At 36.3% G+C, this 17,786-nt stretch overlaps 1 protein-coding gene across 1 annotated transcript in view; it reads right to left on the reverse strand.

Annotated features, from left to right (window-relative positions):
• Positions 1-360: 360 nt before the first annotated feature.
• The window catches only part of LOC141436693 (uncharacterized), a 33,189-nt gene continuing 15,763 nt past the window's right edge, over positions 361-17,786 (reverse strand). Inside the window, exons 2-5 of the mRNA XM_074099704.1 lie at positions 16,818-16,932; positions 6,362-6,489; positions 5,020-5,141; positions 361-2,444 (exon numbers count right to left, since the gene is read on the reverse strand). Coding sequence (XP_073955805.1) covers positions 2,392-2,444; positions 5,020-5,141; positions 6,362-6,489; positions 16,818-16,931 — 417 coding nt within the window. The 5' untranslated portion in view covers position 16,932 and the 3' untranslated portion in view covers positions 361-2,391. The remainder of the gene's footprint in view (positions 2,445-5,019; positions 5,142-6,361; positions 6,490-16,817; positions 16,933-17,786) is intronic.

Raw genomic sequence — 17,786 nt, forward strand, 5'->3', positions numbered from 1 at the left:
CCCGACGTCGATATAATGGTAGTAGATATTTAGATTATTCTATATTTTGATTTTCGATATTTTGACCGTCGACGTTTTAACTTTGGATATTTTAAATTTCAATATTCAAATACGTGCCCAAAAAATCTGGCTCTGAAATATATGCAGTAATAGGCAATTTGGTATGTAGTGGACTACATTTAGTGCCGCTGAGTATATCTCATTTGAACAAACTTTAATCTTCACGAGACTTTACAAATTAATTCGAATGACATATATAATAAAACTTTATTTATTCGTCTACTATCATAATTCGTAAGCAAGCCGTTTTTACTTCTAATGTATAAATTGTATTATATGTAAATAAATTATTTTTATTTTATACTAAGTAATTTTATTAGGTAAGTAGAAGCTGCCAGTCTTCTTCTATGTCATTCTAAATATAAATTTCTTCGTCAAAATATTACAAAAAAAAAAACAAATCGAGTGGGTGGGTCTGGCCCTCAGTGTATTATTAACTAAATCTCTCAACGGGAAAAAGTTGTCTGTTTGATTTATAATTCATATACTTATTGGATCTATAATTTAATATCTAATTATACACAACAAATGTAAACGTTTCCGGTTTAATTTTAATAAGCTATACATTAATAATAACTTAAAGGAGAGCTCTAATAATTTGGATTAACCATTTTATACATATTTAATGTCAAACCTTTCAAACTTTAAAGTTTCCGAGCCGATGCTATTCAAAGTAGTCTCAAAGTGGTCTAATTTATTAAAACTAGGTCTTTACTTAAATATAAAATTGACAAAACTAAGCATATACTTGGTTTGGATTGGTATTTAACAAAATGTAAACAAAACAACGTCAATTGATGTCTTAAATATTGAATTTCCCCCATTGAACCATCTAAACATTTAACATTTCTGTATTGAAATACACTAGTCTATCGAAAATACAAACTGAAATATAGATGCATAGAAAAATTAGAAAAATAAGACCAGCGCTAGGAATCGAACCCAGGTCCTCGGTATTCCGTGCCACGTGCTATACCACTACACCACCACTGGACTCCACTGATTTGGAATTGAAATAAAAAATACAAAAAGGTTCCGAAAAAACAATCTTACACTAGTCTAGTAGGTACAGTCAAGGGCAAAGATATCGACACAGACTTTATGCACTTAACATTAAGGCCGTGCATACATATTTTTGCAACTTTGGCCGTATCGATATCTTTGCCCTTGACTGTACTATACATCGATATATTTATGTACTAACGTAGAATATAAGTCAATGGTAGGTACTATAGAAGAAATTGAATCGCATACAGTCCAGTTCGTAAGTTTATGATTTCAATCATAAATATCTGAACTTCTAGCTTCTATGTGTATTATTATTATTATTTTGTATTTTTTTCTTTAATTGTATACTTACTGTAGTTTTTAAGTATTTTATTTGTAATTATTTTATTTTGAAAAAATGACTTTCTGCCAAGCTTCTTGCGGCGCATTCTTCTTGGCAATGATGGTCTTTCCGAAAGCGCTGGTATTTTAAATATGACATGTAAAAGTGCCCATTGCGGCCTATTTACTGAATAAATTATTTGAATTTGAATAGGAAATTTTTTGAAATTTTAGCACTGGGTTTAGAGTCTTGAATTTTGTACAGTTATTCACAACACAACCTCAATGAAGACCACGATATAAATTTTGGAAATTTCCAGGGGAATTTTGTAAAATCCCGAAAATTTCAATTGCAACTACCAGACCGAATAGTTTACGCGTGCGAAGCCGCGGGTAAAAGCTAGTAAATAAATAAATAAATAAATATCATGGGACACTTGACACCAATTGACTTTTCTGATAGCAGTTCGTTTCTGTGGGGGACGCAGTTCTAACATAACCTAACCTACTTTTCTGGTAGCAGTTGGTTTCTGTGGTTGGTTCATGTGCGGTGTCATTTTGAACAAAAAAAAATTGAAATATACATAATAATATAATAAACGTTTGTCATAATAAAACTTGACAATGTAAAATTATACCAAATGATAATTTGACCAAATGAATAAAATGCGAAATATTAATATGCTAAAGATTCGTTTGGGAAATGAAACTACTGCGATAAGTTTTTTGGGAAGTGAAATTTGGCGAAAAATATTTTGCCGAAACGGCAGTATACCGGAAAAAAGCTTGCCTTTTTAAATTAAAAATTGAATTGTTATTAAAAGCAGGTAAAATAGACATGTATATAAAAGAACTTGCAGCTAACTTGCAGAGCAAACGTTTTGATTCTAATTTTAAGGAAATAAGTAGTCATTTCCGGTATTTTATTGAAGTTCCCTCATATTTGAAATTAAAATCATATCGCTTAATAATATCTCGGATGTACTCCAGGTGTAGAACGACTTATGCAGGATTTCGGAACGCGCATAACTTGAAGTAGCAAACCATTTGAGGACCTGTTGGGAAAGAAAATTATAAAAATTATAACAGCAAGATATAAGTATACGGCTGCGTTTGCACCAGCGATGTGCGATATGTTGTGTGTAGCCGGGCCCTAACTATTAGAGATACATATTATTTAATATAGTAGGTACATGTACTATGCTGGTGTCTGGTTATTACTGGTAGAGATAAGTCCGATCTCAAAGTTAGTCAATTGTGTTTTCTGTTTTTTATTTTGTACAATAAAGAGTTTACTTACGAGTACAGCATACATACATACCTACTATTAATTCTATAATTAGTTTGTTTGTTTTAATTTTATTTATGTAGTCAGCCTAATTTTAGTAATTGTGTTTCAAAAAATCTATTTGTACGTACTTAAATAAAAACTTTATAGTATAATGTGTTATACGTCATGATCTTGTATTAAATTTATTAAAAACATCAAATTACTATTTGGAAATCAAAATCGGCCAACTTTTAATTTTTTATTAGAGAAAAGCCACGGATTAAAAATATTTATTTTTTAATTATTCCCGTCAATTAGCTTTTGGCAAAATAATGTACACTGATATTTTTTACTCTGTGAAACAAAACTGTCACCCATAAGTAACAAGGTATGAGTAACAAGGTAGCCTTACCTGAAGCTCAATCCAGTGGTTCACAATCCCAAAATTCTGTCCACGGAACGTCATTTTTACTCAAGAATGGTACGTGAAGCGGTTGAAATAAAAAAAGCATAAGAATTTCAACCGGGACGATGGGTATAAGCTTTCATCTTCGTGGAATCCTGTTATTAATGAGTGTCAGCGTCGGGATGAATGTTCGGAGAGACGATCGGACGTTGTTAGTGTTGTGTGTCGGTGTGATAGGGTGACTAATAAAAGTGAACAAGTGCGGGTAGTTCGTGATACGAGTGCCGGCACTATTAGTGATCAAGTGCGGGTAGTTCGAAGAACTCGCGCTGCTAGGCAGACTTGACACCCCACACTTCAGTCTACTCGTGACCACGGCAACTGTAACGTTGCCGAAACGTCGAGGTAAATATTACTTGTGCAATAATAGCGTGATAAGTCCCGTTTGTGGTATTTTGACTATAAACAAATAAATAAACAGTAAAAAATGTATTTGTTTAAAAACGTACAATATGTACAGCCAAAATAGATTGAAAATAAATCGCAATATTTTTTTGTTACAACTATTAAACCTAATACTACATAATGTTGTATTAATTAACAACTATCTTCAATTGTAGTTAAATTAAAACCAATTTTGTATGTAAAAATTCCAAGTTTTTATTTCAGGTTAAAGCGTTGATAATGATTATGTTGATATAATGGTAGGTAACAAGAGCAAAAAATTAAACCACAGCTTCCACTCTTCATCTTGAGCCAATTTAGTTCTACAACTTTTGAAAATAACTTGTAGTGTTTTTTATTATAGTTTAAAGTCTAATTGGACAAGTAATGTACTGCGATGCGATTCATTTTGTTACGTGACAGGCGATGTCATTTAGGCTATTGGATGCCGTCCATTTAAAATACCATTTAATTTGTTTGGAATAAACATAATGATCAAATTACTTAATTTTTGAAAATTTCAGAACTCATGTAGTTCCATTTGAGTAGCAGAACCGTGTTTTAATTTCTTGCTTCTGTTACAGGGCCCACCCGGTATTATTAAAGCCTCCTTGCACTGGCTCATAAGGAACCTATTGTTAGGTGTATGTACACAGTCGATTTCACAAACTAGTGAGCAAAAATTTTATCTAAAATATCTGAACGACTCTATTTTTAACGGCATAGAAGCGTGTTCAGATATTTTTGATCAAATTGTTGTTCACAAGTTTATGAACTTGACTGTACACAGGTAAGTACAAATTAAAAACAGTCATTACTCCCTTAGTCAATACGCGAAAAATGGTCCCGGGGTTTTATTTATTTAGGGTTTTGCATTGCAACCAAAAGCCTGCATAGTACGACATGGCTTCTGAGAAAGTGAGATGAAAGACGATATTATAATTGCGTTTAACATTTTCAGATAAAAAGAAAAATGCTATAGTAACTGAACTCCACATATTCTTATTGACGAGATACGAGTAAAATCAAGTTCTATTTTTATCCATGTCAATTTTCTTCTTGACTGGTGAATGCTGATTATCTTGGCCTGTCTCAATTTTAGTTAGTCTCCGAATATGCTGACCCTTTTTGTGAGACAAGAGATGTTTATGTAAAGACATAAAGTTTACATTTACAGACGTAGATAAAATAAATGGCCCAAGCCCTCTTGTTCTGAGAGGAGGCCTGTGACCAGCAGTGGGACGTATATAGGCTGGGATGATGATGATGATGATGATAAAATAAATATACTTGTCAAGGTAAACGTGTCAAAAACATAAAGTTGAAAAAAAACCTAATAAAAAAACCCTTTGCACTATCTGAAAAAACCCGGTTTTTTTCTTACAAAATAAGTAAACAAACACAATTCGCAAACATAGAGATATACGTACAAAGGCGAACTTGCCTCTTTAAGGGGTCTCTACCAGTCAACCTTTGAGTGGATTTAAATATAGATTAGGTTGCTACGTACCCATGCCTCGGCCCTTCTTGGTCTTCCAGCGCTGCTGCGGCCGTGGCCTGTTCGCCGGAGGGATCCTCTTCGCGAGGCTGTTCGCGTCAAGGAAGTCCATCTCTCGAAAATCGTGACTTGCTCTGAAAAGGCTTGGCGTTATTCCACAGAATAGACAAATAGTACAAGTGGTTATTCCCACGTTCGCTATACATCAATGAGGGCTAAAAGACAGGCAAAGTATCGCTAGATGGCGTTAGTATCGTGAGGTTTTTGACTTTACGGTCTTGCTTGCAATGACGGCTATCGCGTATGAATTCGCCGCTAGAGGCGCTAGTGTAGCGTGAGGTCTCCGAAATGTCAAATCTCATAGTTTTTGGGTGAGCTACGCGGGTTTATTTATAATTAGAATAATTTTGTGAATATTTTGCAATATCTGAAATTAATTATGGCAAATATGCGTTCCGGGGCAATGAATGTCTGTGTTTTGAGACAGTTTTGTCTTTCGGAAACCTTTGTCCTCCCTTTTTTCCGAACAAAACGGGGACTATGGAACACTGTGGCATGCTCGATATTTTTATGGTACGGTTTTAAGGTGTATTAAATATGATTTTAATCTAAACTATGTTTTCACGCCCGTAATAACAGACTTTGAAAGCCATACTTAAAAACCTCACGCAACAGTGCGCCATCTAGTGAGACAAAAAACGATAGCCCTCATTGGCTCATTTAGTTATTACCGAATCAGAAGCAAGACCGTAACGTCAATTTACAAAACCGGCCAAGAGCGTTTCGGACACGCCCGAAATAGGGTTCCGTAGTATTACGAAAAAATTAAGTAACTTTTTCTAAGGATTTCGTATTTTGTACGGAATATTCCAAGTTTAGGTATATTTTATACCTTAGACAGTTTAGTCTATCGAAAACTTTTGTCCTCCCTTTTTTTCCGAACAAAACGGGACTACGCAAGACTGTGGTTGCTCGGTATTTTTATGGTACGGTTTTAAGAAGTAGGTATTAAATATGATTTTAATCTAAACTTTGTTTTCACGCCCGTAATAACAGACTTTGAAAGCCACACTTAAAAACCTCACGCAACAGTGGTGCCATCTATTAAGACAAAAAACGATAGCCCTCATTACACGGATTGCAGTAAGTATCTCCGACGATTATACTGTCTCTCCAAACACCCCGCACTTCAGTCTCCTCGTGACCACGGTTATACGTCAATGTGGCCGAAACTTCGAGGTAAATTACTACTCGTTTTTAACGTGATAAATGATAATTAATACGTCCCTGGTGTGGTAATAGTTCCGAGTTAAAATCACCAAAGTTTAAAGCATGATAAATTATGTGCGCCCACCTGCGCTCCGTCGCCTGTATTTCCTCGCGAAGCTGTGATTTGATGAGCCGGTAGATCATCAGCAGGTCTTGGAGACGGCCCCCCCGCTCCCCCTCTTCGTGCTGGACGCTCGGTACAGCGTTCATGTCCTGCGTGAAGAACAAAATACTTATAGTTCTGGTTTAGGTGACACAGAAAAGAAGGACGAGGGAGGAGGACGGTACGGACAAAAATTATCCTATAAGACTTTCGTTTCTACAAAATGAGGACATCATCGTCATCATCATTCCAGCCCACAGCTGGGCACAGGCCTCCTATCAGAATGAGAGGTCTGGCCATAGTTACCACGCGGGCCCAGTGCGGATTGGAAACTCACCATTAAATGGCTTCGCAAAATTCGTACAGGTTTCCTCACGATGTATTGTATTCCTTAACCTAAAGCTCGTGGTAAATTTCAACATGTAAAAACTTATACGTGCGAGCCTGGGTTTGAACCCACGATCCTCTGCTTGAGAGGCTATAGGTCAAACCACTAAGTCACCACGGCTCTTAAAAAAATATAATAATAAAACCGGCCAAGAGCGTATCGGACACGCCCAAAATAGGGTTCCGTAGCCATTACAAAAAAATTAAGTAATATTTTTCTAAGGATTTCGTATTTTATACGGAATCTTCCAAGTTTAGGTATATTTTATACCTTAGGCTGCTATTTACTCTTAGGGGCTGTTTCACCATCCATTGATTAGTGTTAACTGACGGTTAAATGTGATGCCGTCTCTGTCCATTCGAACAAAACAAATAAAGACGGCATCACATTTAACCGGCAGTTAACACTAATCAATGGATGGTGAAGCAGCCCTTAAACTACTAATATATATGTATATGTATATATAAACTATGCCGACAAAGTGGTTTAATTAAAAATCCAAAAAAAAAAAAAATTTGTGGTACCTCCCATAGACATAAAGTGGGGTTTTTTTTTATCCAACCCTATAGTGTGGGGTATCGTTGAATAGGTAAAACCATTAGGGGGTTGCTAAAACGATTTTTCGATTCAGTGATTTGTTTGCGAAATATTCAACTTTAAAGTGCAAATTTTCATTAAAATCGAGCGTCCCGCCCCCTGTAAAATCTAAACCGGTGGGTGGAAAAATTTGAAAAAAATCAGGATGGTAGTAAGTATATCAAACTTTCAAGGAAAACTATAACGGCTAAGTTTGCTTGAGAATTATGTATATATCCGTGCAAAATTACAGTTTTCTAGCATTGATAGTCCATGAGCAAAGCCGCGGACGGACAGAACAACAGACAGACTGACATGGCGAAACTATAAGGGTTCCGTTTTTACCATTTTGGCTCCGGAACCCTAAAAAGGGTCTTTCTTGAAAGTATGTAATCCTATAAGCTATAAGGATTCTACAGACTGAGGCTTATTACGGAGCCGTAAAAATAGTCAAATTATGTTCACATAACATAAGGTATAAAGTTTGATTGAACGTTACCTTTCCTTCTTTTCATGTAAAGAAAAACGACGAGATAAAGGTATTAGCTTAATTAGAGATGAGAGGAAGCCATTACAAAGATTAGGATATCAAAAAAACATAGATCTCGTAACTTAAATAAAATATGATTCGGATATAATCCCATCAAAAACATATTATGCGAAAATGGGAACGAAGTTCAATATTTAGAATATGTGTGGTTGTCGACTGTACCGATAAACAAGCCAAGGGCGAGTCGGAGTCGCGCATCGAGTTCCGTATATTTTTTTAGGTATTTATGAGTTCCTATCCAGTGTTAGCAGATCTATTCTCCTAAAAGCGAGATAGATTACGCAGCACCGATGGCGTCATATGTAAGGAGGCGATACGAGGGGACAAATGAAACTCACGAATGATGCGTAAATACTGTCTATATTCTAAAGCAGTGTTTTTCAATCTGTAGGTCGGATGCCCCTGAAGAGGGTCGCCTATCTTAAAATACTCTCACAGTAATTGTGTACTAGTGTTTACCCGCGGCTTCGCCCACGTAAATCATTAGATCCAGTAGCTGAATAGAAATTTAGAGATTTTTAAAAATTCCCGTGGGAATTCCCGCAAATTAGATCGTGATTTTCATTGACGTTACATTAAAAACAATGATGTCAAATTTCATGACTCTAAGCCCAGCGGTTGTTATTTCGAGATTTTATCCCTATCCCGCGGGAATATCGGAAAAAAAGTAGCCTATGTTTTATTCCAGATATCCAGCTATCTACATACCAAATTGCATTCAAATCCATCCAGCCGTTTCAGCGTGAAGGAGTAACAAACATACTCACTCACAAATTTTTGCATTTAATATTAGTAGGATGATTATTCAATGTTTCTATTATCAACCTAAGATAATACAAATAATTGCAAATGGAGGTAGGTAAGGAGGGGTCAACAAATATTTTTCAAACCAGACACGTCCTGAAAAAGTTTGAAAAACACTGTTCTAAAGCCTTTGGTCTAACTTATAGTCTAAGTTATATATGTTGGGAGTGTGTGTGTGAGGCGCAACTCACACTACAACTACACATCTTTCAGTGGAAATTACGCATACAGACGTAAAAAAATTACATAAAAATCACCATAGTCTTCTCATAGGTTTTCTAATAATCTATAAGAACTGATAAACACCGGCGCAAATAAGGGGTGGTACAAGTTTTACAACCCCACCTTCTGGCGAAGGACAAAAGCCAATTTTACAATCTTCAAACGTCATGTACCGTTATTTTTATTTAGCGTCGGTAAAATATTCAGGAACAATGTAATTAAAAGGTTCCGTTAAACAAAAACACCTTTGATGATGTCCTTATGTTCTAAAATGGTATGTACTCGTAGCGAGTGTAAAGGTATATAAATTCCTCATTGAAATGGGTGAAATTTCAAGCTAAAGCATTTTTAGGGTTCCGGAGCCAAAATAGAACCCTAATAGTTTCGCCATGTCTGTCTGTCTATCTGTCTGTCCGTCCGCGGCTTTGCTCAGGGACTATCAATGCTAGAAAGCTGTAATTTTTTCTCTTCTCTTCTACGTGGCTACCTCCTTGATAGACTTAACCTTTAAGTGTTTCTTGGGAAAATAATGTGGGAGTTCCTAGTTCGCAATAGAGAGCGCTGCTGCCCTCTCTCACATCAGAATCCTCAGTCGCCTTAATACAGCCACCAGACACTAGACGGTATCCTACCTCCCCTACCTCAAACACTAGAAATCATTGACCGAATTTAATTTGTCCGAAAAAAGTATCGTTTGTAGAAAACTTTTCCCGTCTCATTTATTTGCCCGATGAACCACCCTGGACCTAAAGCTTCATAGTTAGGTTCTCTACCACTGAGCTATCTGATCATCCTCATCATCAGCCTACAGCAGTCCACTGCTGGACATAGGCCTCTTCCATGGCGCGCCACAACACTCTGTCTTCAGCCCCTCGCATCCATCCGCCGCCAGCGACCCCCTTAAGGTCGTCCGTCCACCGTGCCTCAGGACACCCTACACTACGGTTCCGTGGTCTCCATTCAAGGACTCGTCTGCTCCACCGTTCATCGGTCCTGCGACAGACGTGGCCAGCCCAACGCCACTTCAGCGAACTGATTCTCTGAGCAACGTCGGTGACTTGCGTTCTTTGTCTACTTGTGCTTGTGTTTGTTGAGCTATCTGGTCGCTATAAAGCAAAATTCAGAAATAGAAATAGAAATAGAAATAATATTTATTCACTTGAACAGCGGTTACAGAGATGTTCGGTTGGTACACATAAAAATGAGTAGAATGTTCACCACTCTCGCCGGCATCACCAGCATGTGAATATAAAAGTTGAAATTTAATTTCATGCAATAATTAACGACTAAGAACCAAGTAGGCCAAGCAACTTATAACATTAAATAATTTATGGAGATAAGAATTATTAGCAGACACATTTATTTATTACTAACATATTTTAAGGCCATACACTAACAATTTTATGGATAATCATCTGAAAATAAGCTATTATTATTATCATTATTATTATTATTATTTAGACATGTCCCTCTTAATGCATTAGGATGCATATATTATTTAATTCGATCAATTTCTTTTGGATAGGAAATCCTTTATACAATAGAATCTTTTTATGAGTAACCATTTAAAAAGTGCTCTAACAAATTGGTTATATTTCAAGTCAGCAATATCTCGTGGAATATTGTTAAAGATCCTTACTGCCATATTGTAACAATTCCTTGAGCGTAATTTCGAAACAGTTTTAGGTAGTACTAGTCTCTTGGGATACCTAGTATTGAATTGACAATATCAACTGTCAGCTATTAGGTATAGGTATAATAGACTATGTTCCTCATGTAGTCTAATTTTCCCGTCTCTCGATAGGCATTCACATTGCTCCTAAGATAATAAGCCACTCGACATTATTACATAGCACACAGCTCTGTATTTTTCCTAATGTACAGTATAAGTACTTATACTAATAAACGTGTAACGTCACGTTCATACTAAGAGTAATAACTCATAGTTTTATCCTGTAGCAAACAGGGAAACTGGGAAACTTTTGATGCTCCGGCTATTTATGTATCACTAATGTTTATCCGCAGCTTCGTAAGATAATCCGGTCTATATCGACTGATCGAAGATTGTTAATCATAATAATGTTTCAAGTCGACGACTGGCAAGAGGCTGCGCACGATCGGGACAGATGGCATGCTCTCGTTTCGGAGGCCAAGACCCTTTTTGGGTCCCTGAGCCAAATTAGATAGTATAATAATGTTTGTCATAACTCTTTTTTCTCTAAAACCATTTATTTTTCAGAATTGTTATAAAACAAACCTAACCTAACCTATCGTCCTGACTATGATTGGTTTTTTGGAGTATTTTTGTATTTTTTATTTCAACTCCAGTTACTTTTGCTGCTTAAGTAGCATAGTAAAAATAACCAACCTGAGATATGTATGCATAGGAAAAATTCGTGTCTAGATTCCTGTCCAGAAGTGGTGTACGCAGCACGGATTGCTGAGGACCTGGGTTCGATTCCCAGTGCTGGTCTCTTTTTCTGGTTTTTCTGTGCATCCATGTCTTTTCGATATCGTCCTGACGCCCGGAGTCCTTTATAAAGGACTTATTGTAATTTGAACATCAAACTCTATCTATATATATATATAAAAGAAGAAACTGACTGACTGACTGACTGACTGACTGACTGACTGACTGACTGACTTATAGATCAACGCACAGCCCAAACCGCTGGGCCTAGAAACTTGAAATTTGGAATATATATTTCTTAGTAGATGTAGACGCCCACTAAGAAAGGATTTTTCGAAATTCCCACGGGATAGGAAATAAATGGGATTTATATTTTCACTTCAAAATGGCCCTATTTCTGTAAATATAATTATTAGAAACTGCACATTTGGCATGCAAGTAGGTAATACTAACAGCTAAAAACGGTTTTCAGGATTTTTCGAAATTCCCACGGGATAGTGAATAAACCAGGATTTATATTTTTAATTCCAATTAATAACCCTATTTCCGTAACTATAATTATTAGAGACTTCAAATTTGGCATGCGAGTAGGTAATACTAACAGCTAAAAACAGTTTTCAGGATTTTTCGAAATTCCCACGGGATAGTGAATAAATGGGATTTGTATTTTCACTTCCAATAAATGACCCTTTTTCCGTCACTATATTTATTAGAGACTTTACATTTGGCATGCAAGTAGGTAATACTAACAGCTAAAAAAATATTTCAGGTTTTGTCAAAATTCCCACGGGATAGGGAATAAATGGGATTTCTATTTTCGCTTAAAAGTGGCCCTAGCTCCGTTATTATAAATATTAGAGACTCCAAATTCGGCATGCAAGTAGGTAATACTAACAGCTAAAAACCCCAAAAATTGGAAATTGGGTTCGATTTCCAGTGATGGTCTTATTTTTCTGGTTTTTCTGTGCATCTATATTTCAGTTTGTATTTTCAATTTAGGTTTTACGGGATGACCGTAAGAGTAAAAATTTGGAATTGAAATAAAAAATACAAAAAGATTCCAAAAACCAATCTTACAGTTTTCAGGGTTTTTCGAAATTCCCACGGGATAGTGAATAAATGGGGTTTTTATTTTCACTTCCAATAAATGACCCTCTTTCCGTCATCATATTTATTAGAGACTTTACATTTGGCATGCAAGTTGGAAATACTAACAGCTAAAAAAATATTTCAGGCTTTGTCAAAATTCCCACGGGATAGGGAATAAATAGGATTTATATTTTCGCTTAAAAGTGGCCCTAACTCCAAATTCAGCATGCAAGTAGGTAATACTAACAGCTAAAAACAGTTTTCAGGGTTTTTCGAAATTCCCACGGGATAAAACGAATGAAGAGGATTTTATATACCAACTGAATCAGAAAACGCACAAGCTAAACTAATAAAACTAGGGACTGGAGATTTGGCAAACTGATGTAAATCTGGTTACAATACAATAATTTAGCAGTGACATCCTGCTCATCCTGGCCAGGATCGTCTCCGTAGAAGGGAACTCCTCAAAAGTTGATGGCACACACAAAAGACTACATGATTGTTAAATTTCAATAACAATGCGTTTATATGAATACACCACATGAGGCTGCAGCCAGGGTCGTCTGCTGATGACGGAACTCCTCAAGGGTGATAGCACAGATACGAAATTTTACAATACCTATATAAGTGAATTCAATTTCGGGCCAGATTTACAAAATTCATTCAATAATAGAAAGCTACAATTAAGAATATTCAAATATATCATAACAGTTATTCATGTCCCGCGGGAACTTTACAATTTCTAGGGATATAATCCTATATCGTGTACCTATAAAGTCGCGGGCAAAAGAAATGCGTAGTACTTTAACGTTTTCTAAAATTCCACCCCCGAATCAGCGAAACAGGGTTTCAAAGTTGGTTATGATTAATTACGTATGTAGGTTGATTTTTGAATTCTAAAATTTGCACCCTTTGTCTAAAACAACGTCTGTCTGTATTTGTATTTCCATGCAATCCTCCGAAAAATCAACCAAAACACGAAAAAATTATGGTAGAAAGTAAATGTATGGTACCCCAAATTTAACGCGAGCGAAGCCGCGGGCAAAAGCTAGTTATATCATAATTTAAAAGACAAAGTTTGATGTTCGTAAATCAAAAATCTGGCTTGGGCGTTAGGAGGCTATAGAGTAGGGTGGAGCGTCTATGTATGGAGAAAAAAATAATTGTTTAATCAGTTTCGAATACCTCTAAAAACTTGCATATGGACTAGTTTCTTAAATACTTAAATATTTTTGTTATTTTTTCGACATAAGTTTTAGCCCTCTACCTTACTTCGAAGATTTTAATTCTTGTATGAAAACTTCGTAATTTATAATAAATATTAAATATGTTTTATGCTGGGACATCAGCTTCAATCAAAAATTTTATCAATACATACAGTTTCGTGTTACAAGTCACACTTAAATGAAAATTGGTGGTATTGGTAGTTTTGGCAGTCTATTTAATTTGTAATTTTGGTACATTTAGTGCAGTACAAAGGCGTTTTACTAAAAACATTTTTTTTTAATCTTTGAATACAGTAGAGGGCTCAAAGTATATACCTAGGCTTGAATATTTTTATTTTTATTTTTATTCAAACCTTTGAACAAATCGCAACTTTTTAGAAAGAAAGAAAGAAAGAAAGAAAGAAAATAATTTATTTATAACAGCAATGAAACATAAATTAGTAAATATAACAAAAAGAAGTGTTGCCGCTATAAAAAGGTCCCGGCTCAGCATATCACTATTATTTATTATTATTATTATTATTTTATTATTTAGCACTATTCAGCATTCAAAATCCCAAAAAAAAAACGCTCCACCCTACTATAGAGTTCTACAGGATGACCATTTAAAAATTTATGAAAAATTTACGGTTTCAGCGGGAAAATAAATTATGACTAACAATATTATGACAAACATTACATTATGACTTATATAAAATTATGGCAGTCGAAAGGTTCCCTTCGTAATCATTATTACGTGTATTAAGAATGTGTGTGTCAAGAAACACAGACAGTGCTCGAAATTTAAACTAAACCAACTAAACCACGGTGTAAGAAAATGTTCTTTTAGACTTTGACTTAACCGATTTTATGAATTGAATTCGGGTTATGTTCCGCGTACCTTGATTTTAACGCGCCATGATCACGAGACGACTGGAAAATTGCGGGTATGCTGGTATAACTGTCATTCAGAAATATCGAGCTTCGTTAACATCAAGGCACAATACACATAATGGTTGGCACTTCACTTGGTATTGCGTATTCGCGTTGCGTTAATGACATCTCCGTCACTCACGCTAGCAACAATATAGTGCATCTCTTTCACACACGCAAATATTTCTGCGAATATGCCAAGTGAAGTGCCAGCATAACAAATACTTATGACCAATCCTGTAAACCAATTTTTAAGGAGTTAGACATCCTGCCACTCCCATATATGTATGTACACCAGAGATGTGCGTGTTTGTTAGGGAGCATGAGCACTTGTTCCAACTGTATGGAACTGGGAATAAGCGAAATACAAGGAAGGGCCCCAAGGGGTATTTATGTCAACCAACGACAAGAATAAGTATTTTTAGGAAGAGTGTATTGCATTGCTGTTAGACTATTTAATAAATTGCCCAGAGATTTTTGTGACATGAACATAAATAATTTTAAGAAAATGATCCACCAATGGTTATAAAAAAAACTGTTTTATTCGGTCAATGAATTTTTGAGTGATGATAGTTTTTAGTATACGTTTAGTTAGTAAGTAACTATGTTTTTGCAAGCCGGAAATGGCAGAACATGATGCACCAAGTTTATTTCGTAAGACCTGATAATATGTAACACATGTTTGGCAATAAATTATGTAATTTCATTTCATTTCAACACATAACTTGTTACGTATATTGTGATCAAGGTACGTGGAACAAAACCCGAATTTAATTCATAAAATTAGTAATGACCGCAATAGTCTAAAATATTGTGTAAACTAAACCGGTTCGATAGATTCAGGGTAAAAGATATGAACAGACATACACACATATAAAGGTTATTTTTAATGATTCGGGCGTATGAAATAAAAAACACAGCAAAACACAAGTCGTGCGTCCGAACCTCTTGCAGGGAACCTAAAAGCAATTTACGTGAATTGTTTAAATGCAGCGCTAGCTAATTAACACAATTAATATTCTGTGTACGAAGGGTAACGTCATCGTAAACCAATTAAAAGTTAACGAACAAAATCAGGAGCTTGCAAAAAATACGCAAACGTAGACCACACATGTTACCTAACAGTTCACAACGCCAGAACAGCGACGGAAAAATGGAAAAATGGAAAAATTAACGAATAACGGTATAAAAAGCTACGGACTGGACCGCTGAGTCCGTACAAATCAGGAAATAAATAAGTTTTCGCTGTTTTTCGCTCTAACGCATGAAGTAAAATCTTCGTATTACCTAAATAATATTGTAACGGATAACTCACGTCTTAAATCGAGTTTACCTCGACATGTTTCGGGCTAATTCGTAGCCCTTCTTCCTAGGAGCAACCACCCGCCACCGCTCTCTCGCGCGACTACCCGACAAAACGTATTTTTAAATCTTCGTCATGCGTTACTTCGCGAGGTCCTTTCGTATCAATGATAAGCAATTACTTTGTCCACATCCACGATGAGTACGATAGCTAGGTAAGTATGTAGCAAATGTGTGTATAATAATCATCCTAATCATCCCAGCCTATATACGTCCCACTGCTGGGCACAGGCCTCCTCTCAGATCAAGAGGGCTTGGGCCATAGTTCCCACGCGGGCCCAGTGCGGATTGGGAACTTCGCACGCACCATTGAATCGCGTCGCAGGTTTGTGCAGGTTTCCTCACGATGTTTTCCTTCACCGCAAAGCTCGTGGTAAATTTCAAATGTAATTCCGCACATGAATTTCGAAAAACTCAGAGGTGCGAGCCGGGGTTCGAACCCACGACCCTCGACCCTCGACCCTCGTGTATAATAATAATAATAATAATATCATTTATATCATGTAACTGGGACACATATTATGTTAGTAGTTGTTGCTTAGTTTCTAAAGATTAGTAGGTACTTACAAATTAATAAAACTTTACTCATTCTACCACAGTATCACACTGGTAGGGGAATGCAGTCCCTCACAGTGTGACATGTAGTCACAGTCAAGTCTGTCCGCTATCACACGCAGGACTCAGGATAATGCTGATTCCCACTTCCAAACTGTTAGAACATCACATTTTTGGCCAAACAAAAAATAAAACAATCAGGGCAAGCTAAATAAAAGCTTGTAAAAAAATCGCTATTTTTCAGAAGGTTTTTTGATTTGTGCTTAGAGGTTTTACGAGTGAATATGATTTAAGGTTTTTAAGGGATGGGTGTCCCCCGTGACCGACACCGTGTTCAACAGTACCTGGTACAAGGTGTCATTGTCCACGTCTGCGGGCGGCACTTCGTCATACAGCTCGACTGCCACTGCAGCAGCCAGCAGCAGCCACGCCGCACTCAGGAGCTTGTGGTACACCATTCTGGAAGAAGCGAGTGTCATTCAGTGAAACTAACAAGCACAGTTGATAAGTAGATTGCTAAAGTTATGACTTTAAGATATGACTTTAAGATATGAAGCAGTTCCCAATCCGCACTGCAATTATACAGCCCAAGTCTTCTTATTCTCCGATGACGCCTGTGCCTTTGTTACAATGCACGCTAAGATTTTAATGAAATTTGGTACGTATTTATTAGTATATGCGCAGTATGTTATTTCTATCCCCTTACAGCGGTTGTGAAACGAAGTTTATGTACTTAGTCGTTAAGTTTACCTACTGAAAATTTCACATTTTCTGCGATACTTTCTCGATTTTTCTTTATCGTAAGAACCTTCGACAAAGTGTTAGAAAACAAAAAAAAAGATGGATGAAATTGGTATACTACATTGTGTCTTAAGGGCGGTAAATAAGGAATTACGAACGAGAGCTTTCTAATAGAATCTGTACTATTATATATACTGTTATATTGTTTATGTTTTTTACTGTTGTGTCGAATATGGCGCGAAACTTCAAGTGGGTGTACACCTACTGTGGGTGTAATTGTAAGACTATACTTTAAGATTAATCTAGGTATGTCCCCCAGTGGCATGTTGCATGCAAATTGGGGGACGCGACGTGACAGCCTTTGGGACAGCGTTATTGGCACGCAGCGAGACCCACTGAGAAAATACGTGACATAGGATTTATTTTAATTTTACAACCCTCAAAAGAATTCTGCTGATGTGATGAAACTGAACATGACTTTAGCCGAACATGAAACTACCGTGACTCGCTCATATTAATGATATTGTACGGGATAAATCACATCTTAAATCTAGTTTAGCTCGACATGTTTC

This window comes from Choristoneura fumiferana, chromosome 17, assembly GCF_025370935.1.
Source record: "Choristoneura fumiferana chromosome 17, NRCan_CFum_1, whole genome shotgun sequence".
In the NCBI taxonomy this organism is placed as follows: domain Eukaryota; kingdom Metazoa; phylum Arthropoda; class Insecta; order Lepidoptera; family Tortricidae; genus Choristoneura; species Choristoneura fumiferana.